The 25,584-nt window shown below is 39.2% G+C and overlaps 2 protein-coding genes across 4 annotated transcripts in view; one reads left to right on the plus strand and one right to left on the minus strand.

Annotated features, from left to right (window-relative positions):
* Positions 1-436: 436 nt before the first annotated feature.
* LOC139734591 (serine/arginine-rich splicing factor 6-like) lies at positions 437-14,029 on the minus strand. Of its 3 annotated transcripts, none has more exons than XM_071645378.1 (9): positions 13,940-14,029; positions 12,573-12,701; positions 11,872-11,942; positions 10,617-10,667; positions 8,416-8,442; positions 6,475-6,544; positions 4,362-4,435; positions 2,334-2,450; positions 437-1,812 (listed from the first exon to the last, which is right to left on the minus strand). In XM_071645378.1, the coding sequence occupies exons 2-9, from the start codon at positions 12,696-12,698 to the stop codon at positions 1,509-1,511; spliced, it is 840 nt and encodes a 279-aa protein (XP_071501479.1). In that variant the 5' UTR covers positions 12,699-12,701; positions 13,940-14,029; the 3' UTR covers positions 437-1,508. The 3 variants fall into 3 exon arrangements, with proteins under 3 accessions (XP_071501479.1, XP_071501478.1, XP_071501477.1); XM_071645377.1 differs by having other exon boundaries at positions 437-1,809; positions 10,584-10,667; XM_071645376.1 differs by having other exon boundaries at positions 10,584-10,667.
* A 4,534-nt stretch (positions 14,030-18,563) lies between these two features.
* LOC139734620 (chromatin-remodeling ATPase INO80-like) overlaps positions 18,564-25,584 on the plus strand; it is a 107,254-nt gene continuing 100,233 nt past the window's right edge. Inside the window, exon 1 of the mRNA XM_071645404.1 lies at positions 18,564-18,734. The gene's annotated coding sequence lies outside the window, so the exon portion shown is untranslated. The remainder of the gene's footprint in view (positions 18,735-25,584) is intronic.

Genomic DNA, 25,584 nt, shown 5'->3' on the forward strand with positions numbered 1-25,584 from the left:
GATGGTTAAAGGGACGGTATAGTATTGGTGGAGATGAGGATTGAGTTTTTAACTTTTTGCGAGATACTAAGAAACTACTTATGAAATGCTACAAAGCATACCATTCTAAGAGGGATGCACAGTTCATTTGATTAAAATTGGTTTTGAAATGGTTGAGATATCCAAAAACAAGGTAAAACAAAGCGGTCCCATCTTTTATTAGGATCGTTTTATTTTGTATATCTCAGCCATTTCAAAACCGATTTTTATCACATAAACATTGAATTCTTCTTCAAATTACATGCTCTTTCATATTTCATGAGGTTTCTCATTATCTCACCAAGACAAAACAAAAATAAAAAAATCTGTAAACACGTCTCAACCAAAACTATACCATCCAATAGATATATCACTTTATCGATTAAAAAAAAGCACTGTCGCTGAAATGGTCCCATAACTGTGCTTTCTCTCTTTTATTTGACATGAAAACTTTTTTTTTTACTAAAATACACAAAATACACACAACTTACTTGGGGTTGGTCAGGAGAACAAACTTACAAAGAATTCACTTAAAATCTACTGACATGACATAAAGTACAATCTGAATCCATCTGTAATGGCCAGATCTTTGTGATTTTCCTGCAGCAGTATTCCACTTCCATTACAATGTGTCAGGTATGCCAGTGCTTACCTATTCATCACTACATGTACTACTTTGTAATGTGCTGTCTTTAAGTCTATGCACTGAATCAAATTTTGGGTGATCCTTTAGTGCTAAAGTATGAGCAGACATTATTATCCTGTGAAAAAACCACTGACTTAATCCTGTTGCCAATAACAATGATATTCAGAATTTCGAAAAATTTACAAGATCTTGGGGATAGTCTGGTATCCAGTCCGAGTAGAAGTCATCTTCTGAAGAATTCCCTTCATGTGAAAGAAAACAAAAAAACCTTCCAAACACTTTTCCACACATGTTCACAGGAATGCATAAAAAACAAAGAAAATGGTGAATAGTATGAAATATGTGACTATACATGAGACATATATAACATTTGCATTCTTGATCAGCCTTGATGTGACCGAAATTAATTTGTAAAACTTAGTACTTTGTCACACATACCCACGAGACAAGTAACACCAATGTGTAAAAATTGAGGGGAAAAACAAAACAAACTTTCCCTTCATGACAGAATTCTTTCCTCCATTCTCATGTAAATCTGAAGCATATCAAACACAAAAGCCCATTCTAATGATAATCTTTTTCTGCTTGATCTTTAAATCATTCTGAACTCCCAGAAGAAAACCAATGTTGAGCATGCACATTCACGAGTTACATTATAAATGTACAGATTTTAAAAAAGAAATCGTCAAAATTTAGATGTACAACCATTTCCAGTTCACTGTACTGTAACTTCAAACAGAAGTTGACTACTCTGAGTGAAAAATAGCCCCCGAGGTTATGAGAGATTGCCAGATTTCTCAAATGTGGCAGCTTGCAAACAACTTCTTTCCCCCCTTTCTTTCTTCTAATCATCGTCACGAGGGGTAGGGGACCTAGACCTTGAGCCTCCCTTGTTATTCTGCTCAATGGGCGATGGGCTGCGGCGATCACGAGGTGATTTGCTAACTGAGCGGCTGCGGCTGCCATTCTTGGGCGAGATGGATCTGCTCCTGCTCTTGCGCAGACTCTTGCTCCGGCTCCTGGACTTGCGAGAGCGGGAACGGGAACGGGATCGAGACCTGGAGCGGCTCCTTGATCGGCTCTTGCTGCGGGGAGTCCTGGAGCGGTGCCTGGAGCGAGAGCGGGAGCGGGAGCGGCTCCTTGAACTACTGTGGTCAAGAAAAGAAACAAAGAGACATTTGAAACATTTGTTACAGCTTCATGTGGAATCTCTCTGCATGAGTTGCCCAGATTCTCTAATAACACTAAGAAAACCCTGCTCCACATACCTGGATTCCTGGCAGCCAAATCATGCAACAAGAATTACTTCATTTCCATATTGTACACTTGCCATAGTTCCCACAAAAGCCCCTGAGGTTCTGACAACAACTCCTACATATGATACTAGTTATGGCAAGTCACACACCAAATGTCAAATGATCACAATCTTGAACCTTTTGACCTGGGATAACTAAAGACAATAGAATTGAATGCACGGCACAATATTATGCTACCCCAATCAGTTTTTTTTTTGGGGGGGGGGGGGGGGTGGAGGTGGTCAGGTTGTGGAGGTTCAAATTGTCAATGTTGCTTTGGATAATTGAAAACCCCCTACACAATTCAAAGATATCTCTTTTCTTCAATGGTTAAATTCAAAATGGATAAAATATCTTGGACGACCAAAACTTACCGCCTCCTTGATGAGGGTCTGTCTTCAACCAGTCTGATTCGACGCCCGTTGATCTCTGTGCCGTCAAGCTTCTCCACTGCATTCTTCATGTCACTGTAGGTGGCAAACTCCACAATCCTACAGGAAATGTCAAAAAAATATCTTGTTACCTTAGTAAAGAATGACTAAAAAACTAGATATATCGCTACGGCTACTGATATGCCTCCGCCATAATGCATGGTTCTCCTAATAGGTCTATAGTACAATGTCTTGACAATGTGTGATGACAGTTTCACACAATTGGCAAAATATTAAAATGACAGGTTTGACACAAATGTGCTGAATGTTCACTTTCCTAGAACTAGGTTCAATTGGATGAATGATTAAAATGTCAGAGTGCAGGTATTTGGGGGACTGATGATTTTTACTTGACTTTTGACCCTTTTATAAGTTTATGCATTGAGTAATTTTCAAGGTATTGAGAAAGAGTATAATTTCAGTATCAAATGGGAAAATAGCATTATCTAAACCTGGCCTTTGACCTTTGACCTCACAGTTCCAAAGAGAATCACTGTTAGGTTGAACATGCTTAAATATGTAAGTTTCATGATACCTTGAGTTACTTTCGAGATATGGAGGAAAAAGTGCAATTTCGCACTTTCACTTGACCTTTTACCTTTTGACCTTTGACCTTTGGGCAAGAAACTTCCCCAAAAATATATATTGGGTAATACATGCCATACATCAAGTTTTGAAAAAAAAAACCTTCAGGCATATTGCATTTTAAGGAAAGTAGTGATATTTTGAGGAGTTGACCTTGACCTTTGACCCCCCTGACCTTTGACCGATGACCCCCAACTTCCCTAGATAATCACTGTCCATCGGTACAAGCATATATACTAAGTTCCATGAAGATACCTTGAACCATTTGCGAGATATGGAGAAAAACATGAAATTTCATTTTTTTTCCCACAAAATAACCTGTGACCTTTGACCTTTGACCCTGTGACCCTAAAATAGACACAAAGTATTATCTCCCAAGGATATACCCTCAAACCAAGTTTGATGTAAAACCACCACACGGTTCTTGAGATATCGACAAAAACAAAACGGGACGGACGGACGTACGGACGGACGGACGTACGGACGTCCGTACACGGACGGACGGACGGACGACCCGAAAACATAATGCCTCCGGCCACTTCGTTGCGGAGGCATAAAAAGATTGGCTTTTGAATCCACACACTTGGAACCAAGTGCATTTAATATCATCTTCCGCTTTGGAATTTGACCACTGATGAAAATCTATTCCCCCCATATTCACAATCACAAGACTCTTGAAGTATCAGAGCAGTAATGTTGGCTAGAGCTGTTAAAAGAAAATCAAAACTTTGCGAACGCTGATTAGTGTTTATCTGGCATCTCATGTGTTTTTGCCTGTGATGTCTTACCTAAATTGCAATCCTGGTCCTTGTCTTCATGTCACTACTATCAATTTTCTCCAATCAAATCAAACAAAAACGTATACCCATTAAGATGTACCATTAAAGATGATACAGACTATCCAAGCTAACGGAAGTTTACTTGTCTGGGTAAACAACAAAGAAAAATCACATTTATTCCTCTAAAAAAATTAAACCAAACAACACAAATGAAATTATGATATCTATGCCAGCAATGCCACAAACCTTGACAATAGCTTGTCAATGTTTTCCACAAGCTACCATGTTACGATGACGACTTACTACCAACTTTTACTCACCCTTTGGTATACCTTTCAACAAATACAACTACAGTGCACTCCCATTTTAACGAACACGGTTATAACAAAATTCCGGTTACAACGAAGTAAAGATTCAGGCCGCAATATTATCCGTTTTAAGAATTTATATTGTTTTATTTGTTCAGTTATAACGAAATTCCGATATTACGAAAGAAAACTGCTGGTCCCCAGGACTTCGTTATAACGGGAGTCCACTGTATATCACAAATGTGCAAGAAGCTCCACACATCACGTAACTTTTTTGCAAGTTAACTGTTCAAACTTACCCTTCATTTTTGTGCTGTTTGTGAGCATCCGCGAAAGTCACTTCACCAGCCTGTCGCATGTAATCCTTCAAATCCTACCAAAGAGCAACAACACAAGAGGAGCAAGACAATGTTAGGCATCTGGAAGTCAACTTTTCCTCGTTCTGTCAAAGCTGAAACTTCTTGAAATATCTTGATCATGCACACTAGTCATGCACAATTGCTTTTACACGATTGGTAGTTCACAGATGAGGAAAAATATATCATGTAACATGCAACTCTAACAAACAATACGTCCTTCTGCATCTCCCAGGAAGACATTGTAACTGTATCAAACCATTTTCTTTCAATGTGTCTACTTGAACAATTCATTTAATTCATACATACACACCCTATCCCCAGGAACTAATGACAAGAGAGAATGTGGACAATTAGTAAACTGGAATGAAGGGAGAGAACGTCTGGAAGAATTCAGGCAGTTGCAGGCGGCGATGGTCCAACCCCAGAAACCAGGAATCCAGAAGAGATGCTACATCCAGGCTGCTGGCCCTCAGCTCATTTGTGCAAACATGTGGTTTGGGTAAACAAGATGTGTTGAGTTCCATCTCTCACTGTATCACCAACACCCTTCACCCTGTCATTCCCTAGGAAAACCTAGTTTTAAAGGCACAAGCGCACATACACACACAACACATGAAGACACATAAAAACACATACGCACATGTCTGACTGAGGCAAGAATGTACAGTCTCTAAGTATCTTCTTCTTTTCTTTTCTTTTTGAAAATCTGTGCATAATAAATCAACCATTTGCTTCTAGATCATGGAGGGGGTTATTAAGTGAGTTGTGAAACAGGATTTTTGTAGTAAAAGACTCCCCATAAAAATCTTACACAGGTCTCAAATTTATCGTCTATACATCTTTACACACTCCACTGTTTGGCTTTAACAAATTTCTGATATAACGCCAACCCCCATCCCCCCCCCCCCAATAAAAAAAAAAATAACAAAAACAAAACCTGCAGGTCCAGATGTCTTTGCCATAATGGGAGTCGCCTGTATAATATGAGGAGGCACAGAAACATATCATTTGTGAGGGACTTTGTTGTAAAAAATTGAACTGTGCATTCTTGCTACTCCACACACCATTTCACATTTCAGTGGCTGTACGTGTGACATACTACTATACCTTCTACCACAGCTGGTCGGACTGCTCAAACCGATACCAGGCCATCCTTAAACTATAGCTTGTTTTCCACGCCACAGTGAGAGCGCCACAGCCGGGCAGCCAGCCAGTCCCCCGGTCACACGGACCACAGACAGTCAGCCCCTTGCAACCAGACCTCTTTAGCCACCAGCCATAGGTGTCTTGCCACAGTGAAAGAGCCGAGACCAGCTCTTGCCTTTGCATATTTAATTTGCCAGATCAACCTAATCAAAAATTCCAGATGCAGATTTGGGGACGCCACATCTTTTTTCTTTCTTTCTTTTCATTATTTTCTTTATTCCCTTCATGTGTGCAGTGCAAGCCTTAGGCAGCTTGCCACCAGGTCATCAGATTGGCTGTCATCTGACCAAGGGGATGGCAGATGCCTTTACATCTCAAACCGGGACGCAGTGTGAGTGCTTGGGACGCCATTCCAGAGCATAGGGGGCGTCCCACAGGGTTGTGGGATGCTTCACCTCGCCCAACCTCTTTCTTTAGCGAGCTTTAGAGACACACATCAGTGAGACCTCGTGAGAGAGCCTGCACCTCACGGCCCAGCCAAGCCCCAGAGCCTTTAGCCAGTAATTAGAACCCTGTCATCTCCAAAGGCATTAAGAGCTCTGAAGAGAGGATATAATATGGTAGCATTATTCATTTAAGCAATTATCTTTAGTTTACTGGTACTTGTTCATTTATGATAAAAATCATACATCCAAATAGATGTATAAAAAAACATTTACATAGAAACAGTGGGTTCACAAAGACAGCAATTTTCATATTCAAAGAAGTACCTGCTACAACTGTCGTTCTTTTGCACACATATGCCTGCCACTAGAGATACATGAGAAGGTAATTAATTGTTATATGGCTGTCAGAGGATGTATTTCAAACATGAACATTAATGCTACTAGCCAACACATCAACGTACCTGCCAGCTGACTCTGCTGGAGAGGTTCTCGACCACAATGCGATGCTCTGTTCGGACAGGCGGTCCGTATCTGCAGGTATGGTAAGAGGAGCTCACATTAAAGAATTGGAAAGAGCTCGAGCATACCACACAGCATGTAAGTACAGTGCGCTCCTGTTATATCGAACACGGTTGTAACAAAATTCCAGTTAAGACGAAGTGAAAATTTAGGCTCCAACATTATCAGCTCTATGTTCTTATTTGTTCTGTTATAACAACATTTCGATATAACGAAAGAAAACTGCCGGTTCCAAGCACTTTGTTTTAATGGGAGTCTACTGTAAGCATGTAAATACACATCCTTTTCAAAATGTTCAAAAAAAAAATACTTGAAAAGCAATTGACGCCTTTTACAGCCACGATGACTGTCAATCTAAGAGATGATTTTACCTAGGAATAATTTGTACAGAGAAAAGAAACCTTCCTGAAAGTAGGCAGGCCAATTTTCATCAACGTTAAAAATCCATTTGAATTTGCAAGTTCATTAATGGTGGAAAGTTCTATATGTGTTTATTTCACTGTCCTTAGAGATCACACTAGTACGCTTTATGTACATCACAGACAATAAGATGCATTATTGTTTTTCTGATCTAGCGTGTATTGCATGTGAAACAAAAATGTTATAGCTTTTGGCACTTTAAATGTGAAATCAATGCGCGCACACACACATTCATTCCCTAGTACTGAGATCACAATCGATCTCTTCTAAGAACCTAGTTGAGGAAGCTGCCAGTTAATGCTACGTCTCTTTAATGCCATGTGTATGTGTGAGAGAAAGACAGAGAGAGAGAGAGAGAGAGAGTACGAGAGTTACATTTCAGAATACAACACTCACGAGTCATGAGAAAGCAAATAAATAAAGATAGATAGATAGAAAGATAAATAAATAAATAAATAAATAAATAAATAAATAAATAAATAAATAAATAAATAAATATGTACATAAATAGATTGATTGTAAGTAAAGATACAAGCTATACTATAAAAGTGGAAATTTTCGCGCTGTGGAAATTTTTTTTTGCATTTCGCACAAGAAACTAGTGCAAAAATAAAAGCACGCAAATATTTTTGCTTGCTATATGTTCCAGTAATTGATGTCTCAATTCCGCGGAATCAGAAACATGCAAAATTCTTCTTACCCTGCCGTGTGAAAAATTAGTCGCCTAAAAATATCCACTTTTACAGTAGGCTTATCTAGCAACTCAACATGAGATTCTACTACATACCAGCACTTAGAAAAAAAAAAACGGGAAAAAAAAAATTAGTTTAACTCTTTTACCACTCTTTATGATGCAATTTTGAGTGAAGCACTTTACCAACTTTTGGTAAGAAAAGCTAAGGTAAGCCAATGCATGTGGAATATATATCAACTCAGTTGTCAAAAGAGCAAAGTTTGAGGCCAGAAGTGTGAAGGCTGGATAAATACAGCAAGAATACTCCCACAAGTTACCAATATCAACTGTTATTTCATGCACCGCCTTCAAGCCGATGTGCATATATATGTATTTTACAAAATTATACCTTCTGTAAGTTTGCTAAATATATATATTTTGTCAACATGCAGTGTGGAATACCATCTGTTTTGCCCTGTCAGGCAACAAGGGATAAGTGGCATGAGGCTTTTGATATGTTATGTACTGTATAAGCTGTTATTTTCGCGTACAGATATTTTCGCGAATTAGAAGGTCACAGACATTTTCGCGAGATATTGTTTTCGCGAATTGACACCAACACTATCTTGCATGAATTGTTACTCAAGTGTATGGCGACATTTTCGCGTGTTGTTAAATTCGCGAAAATTAAACCCTCGCGAAAATAACCACTTATACAGTAGTGTGGTGGAGTTGAAGTGCAAAGCTGAAGTGAATCAAATGTATCATTGATACAAATATAAATTCTTGCCTTTGCGAGCTCCTAGATCCCCCGAACCTGTGGTATTGGAGTAAATACAATACATGGTTTGAAATCATCACAAAAGATACAAAATGACATGATGCACACAATCATACATTCTCAGCACTTTTGTTTTTGCTGTATGTGATGTAATATGTCTTAAAGAAAATTTCCAGTAGTACTATCAGTACCTATACATGGGGGTTACTCATGGAATAGCCTACAATCACAAGAATTTGCTCTTTTACGAAAGTTCCCTTGTTTCTTCTGCTAGTGTGGACATCAAATAAGTATGCATATCACATATTGTATCACACTTGTAGGATGAAACAAAGCACTTTTTCAACATACATAAAAATATCACTTTATGTATTGAGAATTTGAGAAAACATTTTGCGGGGTATAACAAAGTCATGTATTGAGAGTAAATTCTTGTTATACATTACCAACATGAATAACTGCTCAGCAACGACTGCAACTGTCATAACATTTCATAACAATTGGGTTTTTTTTTTTCTTACCCTAAAAATACAGACATTTTTTAATAAACAAAAGGATTTCTGGTAGATGAGATTGGTTTAAAAAAAAAATCCTAATCTATTACAAATATGCAGCGATTAAAAAAGAAAAGAAAAAGTGTAACAAATATCAACAACACTTCACACCAGTAACAAAGTAGAGTTTTGCCTTGGTCTAAGCATTTTTTTTTCCAGTTGTTGCACTTATGACACATTTTTTTTCTTTGCTCTATCTATCAATGATGCACTTCCATCAGCTCTAAATATCTTTCTGTTGCTCTTTGCGAGATATCTGTCATCAAATAATACATAAATTCTGATAATCCTGTAGTAATAAAGTCCAATTGTTTTTGTTTTTGTGGTCCTTGTTGTTTTATGCTTGAAGTGTGTGTGTGTGTGCGAGTGACCACTGGCAATACTCTACCCTGCCTTCAAAACAAGCTGTCATTCATGGAGGAGTTGACAAATGAGTAGGTGTCTGCCATTGTCTTGCCACATTGCAACAATTTATGAGTATACAAATTTGGAAACATGCATTTGTACCATTGTAGGCTGGGTGACGGTGTCATGAAGAAACATAATCCCACTGCAGCAATTCCCTGTGTCATGTTTCTTCAACAGTCATTTACTCAAGTAAACGTAGACTGATCACTTTGTACTTTTGCCCGCTGATCACTACCTAACCCTCCCGAGCACTTCACTTGCCACATACCTGCTAAAGTACACCATGATAAAGTTGCTTTTCAGAAAACTGAACCTCCTGTGCACAATTCTGTGCATAAGTTCCTGGTGAGGCATCATGCCTTCATCTTGGAGCTTAAGACATTTGCAGATCATTGTTAAAGATGTAATAGACAAACATGCTACGACCACCATGCATCTGAAGAACTCTACAGAAAACTAGGTTAAACTTTAAAAAAAAAAAGGAAAAAAAAAAAGATGACCCAAAGAGAAGTTGACTGATTAGGTTCTATAATCACAAGTGTCCAAAGCAAGAAACTAATATACTTGATTCTTGTAACAATCACTTTCATGCATGTAAAACTGAATGAACTCGAACTGGAGTCTCCTAACAAGTCTTTTAAGGGATTGGTACTTACGGATAGCCAATAACCTGTTCTTACAAAGAATACATGTGTTCTTTCATGGCAAGTGACTCTATCAATCAGTACTATCTGGAAGTGCTTCATGCAAGGAAAGAATCTGCTGTGGTTCCCACGAACTGGTGTCAACTCACAGTATGTACTTCACATTACTATATCAAATTAGATGATTTTTTTTTTTCAGTTATGCAACCTTTGCAAATCTCATATGCATCATTTTCTATGCACCTATCAAAAACATGAAGATTCCTTCAAAATGAAATACTAGTACCTGAATGTGATGGAGGGGGAACAAATCGCGAAGAAAAAAAAAATGTAATCTCTCAACCAAATTTTGGCAAATTCATATCTCATCATCCAGACTTGAAGAGCTTCTGGTTTGTATGAAGGCCCAAGATGAGCACAGCCGAATCTGAGAAAGGTGGAAAGCACCCTGACTTTCATGCAAATGAGAATGGAACAAGGAAACTTGATGACTTGTAAAAATACAAAAGAGGAAGAAAAAAAAAAACATTAAGGAATGGCACAAGCGGTTTGGCAAACAATGGCTACTCACTTGTCAATACCTCCTCTCCTTCTGTAACCATACCTGTAGTCATCCCGGCCACGCGCTGGACCCCTTGCATGCTCTATAATAACCCTGACGAAAACAAAATATCCAGGATTACATGCTACTCTAATTTGACAGTTATTTACATGTCTCAAAAATGATACAAACGAATAAACCACATTTATTTACATTAGACGTTTACATTTACTTGAGACACAAAATTATATACTTAGTCATTTCACTCATTGTTACACATCCCTCCCTTGAATCCAGAAACTACCCAACAAGTGGTTAATTTGGAAAATGGGCAATTCCTCAAGAGCACTATCCACCCTTCCAAGCATTCCCTTCATGTTTTAGGCAAATGGATAACACTTGACCACGATGTTCCATTGTGTTGTCTTTCAGTGATCCTGCCTAGTGGTCATTAACAAAGTCACACGACCATATATGGTGTCAGAACTTTCATCTTCAAAAATTTAGAATGCACTTCTGCTTAATATCTATCATGCACTAGCAAGTATTAATATTGTCTCAGTCATTCTATGCAAACTAAAGTACTATATTCATGCACTTTAGGTCATTGTTCAACCAGTCCTCCCCCCACCCAATAGGGACTCTCTACACCTCACTCAAGCCCTGATTGGCAGCTTACAAGTGTTCTGTTCCATGCTCTATATTGACTCTGACTACAATGTGCAATTTCTACTGATTACTATGGATGACCTAGAATTAAGTGTGCTTTATGTGGTTATTGCATTATTCCATATACTGGAACTCACAATTATAGGTCAGAGTCTTGCTTACTTTACCCCAAGACTTGGGTGCTGTAAATTGGATGGTGAAGAATTAATGGACATGTATGCTAAAGTTTATTCCATGTTGATTTCAGAGCACAAAATCTGACAAAACTGACCAATCCATGGAAGAACAGACCCAGTATTAACATTGGTATAAACACAATAGATACGGAGATTAAAAGTTTTTGACGTGAACTGATATTGGTCGTTATCACACTACAATTTGACAAGGCCACAATGTTCTCATATTCTCACAAGTCCAGGGTCTTGCACATCTATACCAAATACCCCCTTTCGATGAATTCAAAACCAAATTTTACATTTGTAGCTTATCAAAGTTGAAATGATTTTGCAACAGGGCAGCACAATTACTACAAACAAATAACATGAAAAAAAAAAAGAATATTGAGTACTGTATATTGACCTAAAACACTGATTACATTTTTAAAAGTCAGTACAATATCAATAGATTACTCAATATGAAGTATACAAACCTTTCTCCACATAGCTCTTTGCCATTCAAATCATAAACAGCATCATCAGCATCTCTGTAGTCTTCAAATTCCTGATGCAAGAAAACAAGTTTTAAGACAAAGGGATTGTTTTAAGCTTAGTGGATTTTTGAAACATCATCACTGACATGTGAGCATCCTCTCTAATGCTACTGCACAGAACAGAGAGAAGTTTCTTATCGAATTATATAAAAATTGTTACAGTATAGTTATTGATGGCAGGGTGTGGCTGATTGGGGGGGGGGGGGGTGGTTATCATGAGGACAAGAGGACCAAACTTGATGTCTCTTATAATAGTATGAGAGTTTCATGCGAAGTCACTTTCCCCATGTAGCACGAACTACTGTGTAATAAACCTTTAAATACACACACCACCTACCCAGCAGTATGCAATCTTTGTAAAAATATACCATCACATCTTTCTTTTTTTTTTCTTTTTTTTTTGGGGGGGGGGATAAACATGCACTCTCAACTTTTCCAACCCTCAAACTTTTTTCTTCTTCAAATTTCTAATTTTTCATCAACAAGCCAACCAATCCACTTGCAACATGTGATTGTGAGAATTGCTTTGAACATGATCTCATTTGAACTTTTTATCAACACATTTATGCCTACAAAAAAAAAAAAAAAAAAAAAAAAAAAAACAGTGGTAAACCACACAAGCAAATCTTATCACTACTTACCACAAAACCAAATCCATTCTTCAAGTTGATTTCTCGTATTCTTCCGAACCCTCTGAAGAAGCGCTCAACATCTCGTTCTCTGGCTTGGTAGCTTAACCTACCAACATACACTCTACTGCTTGACATTGTCTAAGGAAGGAAGAGCAAAGAACCGGTACAATGTATGAATACTACATTAACCTCATAGACCAACAAACATGTCTGATATTAATAATGTGATATTGTTCAATATACATGTAAAGGACAAACCAGCGAGTCAATAGGAGAGCAATATCTAATACAGGGCTGCCAACACTGGAAACTAGTTGAGAGTGAGACTCCCATAGGCCAATGCTATAATTTAGAGTCAAAATGAGTGAGATCAATAGAAATGCATGCAAACGCAATAAAGTTTTAGAGTGAGAAAGGACCAAAATGCGTGAGTCTCACGCTCAATGCATGAGAGTTGGCAGCCCTGCTAATATAACAGTCCGGGAAACCCACTCATAAGGACCGCTCCCGCGTACGAGGACTGCCCCGCCTCATGAGGACCGCCCCCACGCCTCATGAGGCCCGCGGGGAACGCCTCATGAGGCCCCCTATTCACTTTTATTCATCTCACATCGGACGTATAAATTGTCGCAACTTTGCACGGTGATTTTTTGTTACACACACATGTCCACTATCCATGATGAAAAGAAGAAAAAATCCAATCTGTTTTTTTTTTTCAAAAATCGAGTTTTAGGCTAAATTCAATCAACCGATGCAGAGCGCCCATCAAAACACGGGTGTTTTGATGGGCGCTCTGTTTCCAGGGGTAGATCTAGGCCAAGAATAATGATAAAACACCATTCTGCTCATCAAATAAATAAAAATGTGTCATTTTGACTGAGTGGATGGCTTCATCTGTATCCCTGCGCCCCGAGGCCGGGCCTGGGCTGAGGCGCGAGGCCTGGATTGTCCGAGAGGCCAGAGCAAAGAGGGCAACACCACCAGGAACATGAGGAAGGTGAAGATACATGTACAATGTAGCATTTTGATTTACAGGACTACAAACATAACGTTAGATATTCTTAAAAGTCACAGTTATGTAGCAGCATGGAAGATTAGACTAAAGACTTAGACTTATTAGACTTATGTCAGTTGGTGCGTTCTGCCAAAACTCAGAGTCAACTCTCTCTCACACATCCACATCGCATTCTGATCTGTGCATATGAAACACGCTACGTAGAGACGCGGCATTCCGCTTGCAACTCTCAAACGCAATTTCATTATAGAACAGCCCATCATGCAAACACTTTTATTTAAGGATCAGTTGATAGCTATGATTGTATAGATCATACTTATATTCATAGATCATCTACAAATCACTTAGTAAATGTACTCACATTGTGCTTGTTGAAAAACTAAGGTGATTGTCAAAACGAAAGCTCGACGATTTCAGGGAACCCTTCCACACGCACGCACCACACACAGCTTTCCAATCTAATATGGCGGATAGCTTGCACGCGGACGGAGATGTGGGCATGCGCAAGGCGGCACATGCGTAGTCTACATTCTAGACTTTTTTAAATTTAATTTTCATTTTTAGTTTATTATTACACGTACAAAGCGTACAATGTACTGTATTTTAAAAGCGAAGAGCTTTTAAAAGGAAGGATGGAAGGATTAAAGAGAAGGATGGCGCATACCCACAATTCCCACAGACGTCAATCCAGTGGTTATGACATTTGTCCAGGATCTAAACTGGCGAGCCCCTGTCTCCTTTTGACATAGGTTTGGTTAGACTGTCAGGTGATTTTTGCCAAGTTCAGAGTCTACGGAAAATGTGGTTCACTGATCTAGAATCGGTATCGTGGTCCGCCACCCCTTATTTTGGACGGGGGGGGGGGGGGGGGGGGGGGGGGGGGTGCTACCAGTATACCAAAAAAAAAAAAAGTCGGAGGAGAAGCGAGAAGGCAGAGGAGGGGTGTGACTGAGGGCGCATTGACCCTTGAAGTGAACATTAAATGGTACAGTATTGGTAGAGATGAAAATTGGTCTTTAACTTCTTCTCCTTCTTTTTTTTTGCGAGATACCAAGAAAAGCTCAGGAATAATTCAGAGCCAGTGGCGAACCACCCTTTATTTTTCGTAAAAAACAAAAGAAATAAAAAGAAATGAAAAGAAAAACGATGAAATGAAACCCGGCAGTGGCACCAGAAATATTAGTCACGCCCCCCCCCCCCCACACTTTACAGAATTCCTGGATCCGCCCCTGAGAGCATACCATTTTAAGAAGAATTCAAAGTTTATTCCATACAAATTGGGTTTGGAATAGCTGAAACATCCAAAAACAGAATAAAACAAAACGATCGTAATAGAATGTAGTATCCCACACTTTATTAGGATCGCGTTGTTTTGGATATCTCGGCCATTTCGAAACCAATTTTCATCAAATAAACATTGGGTCCCTCTTGGAATTACATGCTCTTTCATATTACAGGAGGTTTCTCACTATCTCACCAAAAAATGATAAAACCTAAAGTTGAGTCTCAACCAAAACTATACGATCTCAATTGAAATTTGACCGCAACTTTGTTTTTGTTTTGTTTTGTTTTGTTTTGTTTTGTTTTTGTTTTTGTTTGTTTTTTAGGCAAAACGGTATTGGAGCAGTTGATGTGAATACTAGTAGGCAAGTGAGTGAGCCGATGATGTCATCACCCCCTCCCCCCATCCGCCACTGGTTACATAATGGACGGGAATTTAGAAAAATTTAAATTGTGAAAATAATATTAAGTTTCCCATGAAGTGGCGGGTCCAGGGGGAGCGCACCGGGCGTGCGCCCCTTTATTTTTGTTTAAACAAAAGAAATAAAAAGAAAAAATGGGGGACGTGTACCCTTCCATCTTTGATTTTGCAAAGACGCCCCTCTTTACAGAATTCCTAGATCCGCCCCTGCCATGTTTTCGTGGAACCCAGCCGTATTTTCCACACCGACCACACGCGAGGTGACAATGTTAATACCTATACAACAGATCCCCCTTTTGATCACAATACTGTCTTCTTTTTTTTTTCTGTGAATCACATTTTGGCAATCTCTTTTTCCTTATACATAACTCACCATTACTATAGGTGTCCAACGCATAATGGGTTAAGAAAACACAACAATTACAGAATTGTTTCTTTGTTTCGATTAACAAAGTAATTAAAAATCTGGTGGAAATATTTGTGCAGGTCAGTGGAAATGGGGCGGGTTCATCGCCTTATCAGTAATTTTTAGTGTGTAATTGTGATTCATACAATACAACACTGATTTAAGTTCGTAGGTGAAACTCCCACCATTTTCTCTGATTGACGTTACTATCCAGCTTGAAGTATTGTACTAAACGCTTAAGCCTAACTTTGGAATCTCTCATCCTGCAATCTTTGCTTTCTAGCAGGATCCTCATGTTACACAAAATAAATGTCATCATTAATATATGTCTTTATACATTTGTATTCTTTTTATCTTGAATTGACTGTTGTGGTAAAACTTTTTGTTTTATAAATCAAATATAGAGAATATAGATCCTGTGCGAAAATGTGGAATATGGAACACTAAAAAAAAAAAAAAAAAAAAAAAAAAAGAAGAAAAAAGAGGTGCTATCCTAACGACCCTAACCAATTCCATACCTCGGCCCCCATCACTGTCAACCATGGCATTATATATATATATTTATAAGATAGCGAAAACTTTGAGCAAAGAAAATGGGTGTTCATCGGGTTTTCATTTTCTTTACTCAAAGTTTTCGCTATCTATTATTTGTTTCTGGTCAGTTTTCTATTCCTTGTTTCAACATATATATATATATATATATATATATATATATGCATATATAATCATATATATATATGTATAATTATATATATTTATATACATATACTCTCTAAAAAATTCGAGTGAAAATTTTCACTCTTGAGGGAGTGAATACAAAAAAGAGTGAATTTAGAGTGAAATTGGAGTGAATTTCAAGTAAAAATGTTCATTTTCACTCGTTTTAGAGTGACGTCAGGGATCACTCCATGGAACTCCGAGTGATCCCTGAGGTCACACCAAAATGAGTGAAAATGAACATTTTCACTCGAAATTCGCTCCAATTTCACTCCAAATTTACTTTTTTTTTTGTTTTCACTCCTTCAAGAGTGAATGTATTATCTTCATTCGGGTTTTTTTTTAAGAGTATATATATATATATATATATATATATATATATATATATATATATATAATTTATGCTTGTTCTAAATTCTGAGATGATACTAACGAGTCAATTTTTGTGATCCCTACCATGGGCCTTTTGAAAAAAAAAACCATCAAAATTGCCACCTATTACATGCTTAAAGAAAGGAAAGATATCGAAATTAGCTCTAAAATGAAGGAAGAGTCCGTACGATAGGCGAAGAGTGTCTATCATAATTTCAGCACTTGCATGGACACTCGGGGATAGAGACTTTCTCATGCTGAATATTTATAACAGAGAATAAAAGACATTGGTATAGCACCTATACCCCCTGCAAAAAAGAAAAAAAGAAAAAAAAAAGGCCAGAATAGGCAGTGATATAGGTGTGCTTTGCAGCGTATATGACTGTATGTGCAATCCGTGCAATCCATGCAGGAGAATCGGGAAAACACCAAAAAGCCGCACTAAATATTGTGGATTTCTTTTTTTCGGTGGGTTGAAACTAACCCTGTTTTGACCCTATTTCAGGATTGTTGAGGAAATATTTGAAAACTTCTTCTCAATAAAGATATTTCAGAAAAGAAAAGTCCTGATATGAAAAACACCATATATTTCAACACCTTTTCGGGATTCAGTTGAGTCCTAAAATATAGGGCATATAGGCTCTCTTTCCTTTCGTCGAACAGAAATTGGTAATGCGCATCACACAGAATGACTATGGGCGGGGAGGGGGGGGGGAGACAGATCCATAGACTTTCAGGTCCATTTCGAAGATGGAAGTTTGGTCTATAAAATGTTTGAAGCCTATATATTGAAGGCATGGAGTCACCTCATTGCAATAAAAGAACTGCCCTTGCTGGGCCGCGGGGACGGTAAGCAAATAGGGACCTACTAGGCCCTATATAGCCTTGCAGGGAGGGGTGTATAGTCTTTGCATCCATTTTCATGCTACATTCATTTTTTTTTCTTTTGCATTGCACTTTTTAAATTACATTCCTTGAACTGTAATTATGCAGTTTCTGCACAATGGTTATTCTACAACACGATGTAGAAAAAAGAAGAAGTTGGAAATGACACTGAAAAAACACATAAGTACTTACGAGTTATTGTTAATGGTAGTGAAGAAAAAAAAGCTAGAAGTTTGTATCCGATATTCTTGTAGTTTCTTGCCTTTGATGCAGTGCAAATTTTCAGACATCATCAGTCGTAATGCCGCAGTGTTCATTCACAAGTAATTTATCAGGGCTTTTGCTGCAGTTCGGAAATGTTGTGCAAAATATTCGACCTGAATATATATATGAATTCATATTGAGTCGATAAAATCACACCACTCTGCAGTGCGCTGATCTTCAGCTATGAAGGATGCACTTTCAGAAGAAGAAGAAGAAGAAGTAAATCCATGTGACGCTCCAGTTACGTAAAAGAAAATGTGATACCAGTTATAGGCCTGATCGAAGATAGAATAGTTATCGGTACCGCACTTTTTATGCTCTATGCCTCTATCCGATGTTTATTTTATCTTATTTCATTTTTTGCCCAGACTTGATAGATGTAACGGTGCTAATTTGACATGAGTAATGATGGAGCCTTTAGTAACTAATATTACGCAAGTGATCAGCGAGATTTCACAAAACCAAAGATTACTTTTGAAAGGTTTCTGGTCTCCGTCTACCTAGATCATCCGTTCAAAGCTGAGCCTTCCGAATGGCCGAAAGTGTCGCCGAAGATAACCGAAACTGCGGATTCGCTTATGGCGGATACCCCCTGCGTTGTACAGAAAAGGGCGATCCGAAGTGCAGTTATGCCTGCTACACTCGTGGCGGCTATGGCTTGTCTGTGTAACGTTGTATGGCTGTTGGATTGGTCTCTCTCGCCATCTTGCTTCTCGCCTATCGTCGGAAGCTGATGTTGCCCTGCACGTTGAAATATCTAGTGTATGATATTCTTACCACGCCGGAGGGGAGTGAGAATTTTTGGGAAGGGTAAGTCTGGACGTAACAAGATGTCTGAACGTTCTTTCAATACAATGATTTGGTTAATGTCTCAGTTGTGAGACATGTTTTGATTGAATCTCGAGAGACCATCTGATTCTGACTGAGTTGTGCTATTCTGTACCATGACTTGAGATCCGAATAGACAATAATGTCTCAAATTCTTTGATGGGCAATGATGCTCATGAGTTGGCAATGACATCACAGACGTAGATAGCTTTTTGACAAAGTATTTATTTGGTCCCTGGGAGTGGGATCTCAGACTATGTGATGTCTGTGCTATACGGCCTAACACTAGTTTTCGTGTGTACAACCCACAACTGGTTTATACTGTAGTGGCAGTGGCACAAGCAAGGGCACAAGGCCAAACAAGGGTTTTATACTCAGACCACGTTGTCCACAGTGCAGTACAGTCACAGACCATACACAGCCCTCTGCATGCACTGGACCCAGCTACCAGTGACTCTGAATCCTCGAGAGCTGATCATACTGCTATGAGTTGAGGCTCCTTTATCTATTATCAACAACTGTGTAGCATCCATATCATTCTTTGAATTCTAATGTTAGATCTAACGTTACACTGACAAGCAGGCATAAAGAACTACCACCTCCGGAGTCCGGTATGGTTGGGTGTCCAACACATCGACCACCTACTAGACTAATGTTATTGTTTTTCGATCAGTAAAAATGTGAAAAATCTCACAATTTGCCTGAAATTTGACTCGCATGTGGAGAAAATACTCCGGATTCACAAAAGCTTAGCGCTCTGAAAATGCGATCTGAGGTACCGTAGTTATGGGTAAACTCGGCATAGCGAGTAAACTCGGCCCCCAGTGCGCGCATTATAGGTAGTTGTAACCTCGCGCTGGGGGCCAAGTTTACCCGCTATGCTGAGTTTACCCATAACTATGGTACGTGCTTTAGATGGCGGCTTTGAACGCGTGGGGTGTTATTTTTTCTGCACTCGGTTGCCCTGTATTTTATAGTTCAGTTCGGGAAACCCACTCACAAGGGGGGCCCCTCCTTATAAGTAACCCGTCCCCCCTATAAGTAACCCCGTCCCCCTTATAAGTAACCCCCGGGGCACCCCTTATAAGGAGTCTCCACGCTTTTTTGCAATGCAACGCGAAAATGAAAGGACTGCGGCAATTCGCTTGATTATGTCCATAAAGCTTTACAAGTTTCCTAGTTACTCACGAAATTTGAGCAAAATCGGTTTGAGGCATCATATCTAAAATCATGGATTTAAATGCGATGTCAAACGACCCATGCGAATGCTGAAATGCGAGCGATTACTGGCGTGAGTGTCGCCAGGCGCGGCGGCACGGCAATGCTTGAGTGCAGACGTGGCGACTGAGTACGTCACTCAGTCGCCACGTCTGCACTCCGAAAGCATTGCCGCGCCGCCGCGCCTGGCGACACTCACGCCAGTAATCGCTCGCATTTCAGCATTCGCATGGGTCGTTTGACATCGCATTTAAATCCATGATTTTAGATATGATGCCTCAAACCGATTTTGCTCAAATTTCGTGAGTAACTAGGAAACTTGTGAAGCTTTATGGACATAATCAAGCAAATTGCCGCAGTCCTTTCATTTTCGCGTTGCATTGCAAAAAAGCGTGGAGACTCCTTATAAGGGGTGCCCCGGGGGTTACTTATAAGGGGGACGGGGTTACTTATAAGGGGGACGGGTTACTTATAAGGAGGGGCCCCCCTTGTGAGTGGGTTTCCCGAACTGAGTTGGACCTACCACTCATCGACCACTTTTTGAATGAATACCTTGTAGGCCCGATCTTAGAAAATATCCCTCATTTTCACCTTAATTTCATTCCACTCGAGACAGAAAATACCGCAGATTCATATCCCGGGCTCAGATTGTTGACTCCTAGTCCTACCGTACGCTTGGAGTTCTCGGCGACAAACACAAGTGACATTTTTCACTGTTCACCGGCGCAAGCTCATTATTTTAATCGACCGCCCGTTTTACCATTGAAAAGCATGTAAATCCAGTGAATAAGCAAGTGTTAACAATAATTACGTCTATTACTAATGAGGATTTTCTTCAATTCTTTTTCCTCCTGTTTCCTCAGGTTATTTACGTGTAGACCTATCCCCCTAATTTTTCTTGATTTGTATTCATGTTCGAATGTTCCAGCATATTGCGCCCCATCCCACGCGTATTTTTGGTTCTATACGCGAGAAAGCCATTGCACGAGGGTGGTCGATCTAAAAATAGGTGGTTGATGATTAGTGAGAGACTTACTGTACATTGAAACCGACCCCCCCCCCCCCCCCTCCACCCTCCATTGACAATACAAAGCGCACGTGAATGCATTTTTCCAACAAGCTGTTGATTTTTTCTAGCCATCTTTTTGAATAAATACCTTTTATCTCAGAAAATATCCATCAGTTTGATCTTAATTTCATTCCACTCGAAGAAAATACTGCAGATTCATATCCGGGGCTCAGATTGTTGACTCGTACCATACGCACAGAATTCTCAGCAACAAACACAAGTGACATTTTTTAACACCGGCGCAAGCTCATTTAATCAACCGCCAGTTTTCCCATTGAAAAGCATGTAAATCGAGTGAATGGGCAATTATGTGTAAACAATGATTACCGGTACCTGTATTACTGATGAGGATTTTCTTGAGTCATCTTTTTCCATTATATTCAAACAAGCCATGAATTAATGAGAATCAAATTATTCATTATCTTGTATTGCATTGTTCTTAATTTTGTATCAGTTGTCAAACTAGCAGGCAATACAAAAAAATTTGTACATCTTCAAATCCAGTACCATACATACACATGTAGCATCAAACGATCAAAAACACTAGATTTTCCAGGAAATCAATAACAGTTAAACTAGCATAAGTCGATCTTCTCGGGACTGAGCAAAACACATTGACTTAGGCGATTTTCGACTTGTGCGTAAGTTGAAAAAAAAATCGACTTACAGTTACACCACACGTACATTATGTATAAATGTACATGTATGTTGTCTTCTCTGGAGCCGAGAGCTGGAGAGGTGTGCCGCAGCACGGGTCGCACGGCAGGGCCGCGGCTAACTTTGCATGGACAGTGCATTAGTATTGGCACAGGTCCGATTACTTTACACCCTTGTTAAACCTGGGGGAAGTGAATATGAACGATATTTGAGCAGTGATTGATTCCAGTTTACCATACCGTGGCTTGAAATGCGTGTAGAGGTGTAATTCTGATTTACCCGTGCCCGTAATTTTCCCCCTACTTTCCGCTTTGAAAACTCAGCAGCTTCATCCATACCACTCCACTGCACAGCGCAGACTGCAAACATACACAGCCCAGTCGCTGTACGCACAACTATACACAGCCCAGTGGCTGTACATACATGTAGTAGCGCGACAGGGCTGTACCAGCGGACTTCCAAACACGAAGAGAGTTCAACAATCGCATGCGATCGCTTTGAATTTTGATACTTTAGATCATTTTTTTTTTTTGTCACCTGTCTGGTCGGGCTAGGTCTTATGTAAACAAAAACTGGCGTCTCGTGATTTTGACAGCGATTTACTGCACAATAAAATCTTATTCGACTTAGACACAGTGAATTTAATGGTTTTTTCGTGAAAGTGTTCTTGGAATTTCATCAACTTAGGCGAGTATTCGACTTACAAAATTCGACTTGTGAGTGAATTAATACACGTAAGTCAATGGGGAAAAATCGGGACTTTTTAAAATCATCGACTTGCGCGATTATTCGACATATGCGATGTCGACTTAGGCGAGTTTAACTGTACATATATGCTTTGACGTTGCGTTATGTAATTCAATCCTCGTACCCTTAACCTAAATTAAAAGGAGGATACCAAGGGGTTTGAGGAAAGGGTGATAACCTTGACGAAGAAAATAACATGTCCATCACTTCCAAAAAACCTTTTTCTAGGATGTGTGTATAAAACATAGACTTCCCATGAAACAAAATATATTTGTTATTCCAAATTATTTGATTCAGCACACTCACTTCTCTGTTCTGGAGGAAGGACCATGCTTAAGATATAAAGCTAATATTTTATACTGAAATTACACTACCAGTACTGTAAAAGTGGATATTTTCGTGCGACTAATTTTTCGCGCTCGGCGGGGTAAGAAGAGTTTTGCATGTTTTTGATTCCGCGTAATCAAGACATCAACTACTGGAACATATGGCAAGCAAAATTATTCGCGTGCTTTTATTTTCGCGTTAGTTTCAGGTTGCGCGAAATGCGCGAAAATTTCAACGCCGCGAAAATTTCCACTTTCACAGTATATTCTCCTTACCTTGGAAATGACTGAATGAATACACTTGTACATAAATGTATACAGTGTAGTTAAGCTTTTATATATTACCGCACAGTGATTGTGAACTGTAGGGAAAGTCTTGGGCCATGGGGTCAAAGGTCAAGTGAAAATGCTAAAATTTCACTTGTTTTCCACATTATGAAAGTGGCTTTTTCATAAAAATCGGTATATGGTATTAGGTGTCGGGTATTGCGCAGGTACCATCCCTAGATTTGAGATAACTTACAAGCACCCAACTTGGGCACAGAGACGGTCAAGACCATAGGCAAAGTGCAGTCTGCCACAAGTGTGCAGAATCTGCGCTCTGCCAGATATGTTTGGGAAAAATTACTATTTGTCTTGTAGAATATGAGATAAGAAATTGTTATGTTTAAACAATCAAACGAATGTATTTCTTATAGTGAGTTTCACCATCACAGCGATTTCTCTGAATTTAGACCTTAAAAGGGAATCCAGGCGATTTTTCATAATGTCTTATCATGTAGTACATAAATCAACGGCTCCATGATTAGATTTATGGAATTAATTGTCGTCCTTGAGCAGAGAAACCAATACTCTGAAAACCCAAAACAAATTACACTGAACAAGGTAGCAGTTTCACCATAAAAATGCATGTGTGTGGGTGTGGGGCTCATGAGAATGCATGAGTAGGAGGCTCTCATATTTGAGAAATGTAGCAATGCAAACCATTACAGTATCGCTTGCTTAACAAGGTCACCTGTGTAGAATTTCTGCATGCTTTCTCCTTTTGTTCTGCTCCTTGGAGCCCACACTCATGTACATTATTATGATGGAGCTGCTATCACATCATCCTTGCTCATTGTGATTTGTTATAAATTTTGAAAACATTCTTATTCCATATCCCAATCACTATGAATTCTGAAACTCTTATCATTGGAAGCAAGTAAAAAATACCACAGATAGAATATCGAAGCTGTGCGATGGTTGGAATTTTTAACGTCAAAGTATACCAGTACTGAACAAAGAAATCTCATTGCCACCCCTGCCCCCACCCCCTTGAAAAACATTTTCAAGACGTGTTCTTTCAAGTACAAGTAGGTTCCTGGGGGGTTAATTAGAGGGTCAAAACATTTGTAATGTTGGTATGTTATTGTCACTGCTAATTGTATCCCCCGAACAGAGTTCCCCCGAACAGAGTTCGGAGGATACTATGGATTTGGCCTTGTTGTGCCGTGTCCGCCGCAGAGATTTTCTTGTGAGCGCTCTACTGGCTGCAGTTCTTCATCGATCATCTTCAAATTTGGCATGAAGGTGTATTGTGGTAAGACAAAGAAGCCTATTGTTTTTGGTGATGGCGCCCTCGCTTGTTCCGTCTTTATACATGAAAAGGTAAATTTTAAAGGGTTTGCTTGTGTGTGCAATGCTGGCCTTGTATCTTGACCGATTTTTTTCAAATTTGGTATGTAAATGTATCGTAGTCAAATCTATACACCTATACGTATTGGTAATGCTGCCCTCATTGTTCCACCTTTTACAGGGTCAAAGGTCACCCTGATCATGTCAAAATTTGCAGAAGTGCTTATTTTTGCAATAACTTGATTGTTACTCAATGGATTTTATTCAGACTTGCTAAGGAGATGTATGGGTGGTCATTCTACATGAAGGACACAACAGTTTGTGGTGACAATGCCCTCAGTGTTCCGACTTGGATGCCAATGCACATTTCTTGTGTGTGCTCTATCAGCCACGTTTCTTATCAGATTTTATTCAAATTTTTCAAAAAGGTGCATTATAGTGAAATGAAAATGCCTCTATTGTTTTTGGTGGTGGCGCCCTCGCTTGTTCCGTCTTTGTACATGAAAAAGATAAATTTAACACGGTCTGCTTGTGTGTGCGATGCTGGCCTTGTTTCTTGACCGATTTTTTTCAAATTTGGTATGTAAATGTATCTTAGTCAAATCTATACACCTACACCTATTGATAATGCTGCCCTCACTGTTACACCTTTTACAGGGTCAAAGGTCACCCTGATCATGTCAAAATTTGCAAAAATGCATGCTTATTTAGGCAATAACTTGATTGTTACTGAATTTTACTCAGGTGTATGGGTGGTCATTCTACATGAAGGACACAACAGTTTGTGGTGACGGCGCCCTCAGTGTTCCGACTTGGAGGCCATGTCACATTTCTTGTGTATGCTCTATCAGCCACATTTCTTGTCAGATTTTATTCAAACTTGTTTAATATATGGAGGTTTATGGGGAGTTATTCTAGGTAACAAAAGTTTTCATTGCCAGCGCTCTCATTGTTCAAACTTTTATAGGATGACATGTCATATTCCTTGTATGTGCTATATATACTAGCCTCATTTCTCGTCGGATTTTATTGTATCCTGCGACAGTTGCCATATTATATAATATTCTGGCCTAAAAAGTAATCCAGATGGGGTATGGGAGAGGGGTTCTGGGGATACATGTGCTCGATTGCGAGTGCTCTAGTTATGCAAAGAATTTGGGAACAATGAATTCCCTACAGGTCGTTGGGGTTGGCAGGTCAG

The sequence above is a fragment of the Diadema antillarum genome, unplaced genomic scaffold (assembly GCF_040938485.1).
Source record: "Diadema antillarum isolate AM-2024a unplaced genomic scaffold, OU_Dant_1.0 seq00000533_RagTag, whole genome shotgun sequence".
In the NCBI taxonomy this organism is placed as follows: domain Eukaryota; kingdom Metazoa; phylum Echinodermata; class Echinoidea; order Diadematoida; family Diadematidae; genus Diadema; species Diadema antillarum.

Bases quoted from the DNA above. Each gene is read 5' to 3' on its own strand.
- LOC139734591 (XM_071645376.1), bottom strand. From the start codon at position 12,698: ATGTCAAGCAGTAGAGTGTATGTTGGTAGGTTAAGCTACCAAGCCAGA. The intron at 11,943-12,572 runs GTAAGTAGTGAT...TTCTTGCATCAG, and splicing joins AGAATGGATTTGGTTTTGTG to GAATTTGAAGACTACAGAGA. The intron at 6,545-8,415 runs GCAAGAATTTAT...CCATACCTGCAG, and splicing joins GGATCTAGGAGCTCGCAAAG to ATACGGACCGCCTGTCCGAA.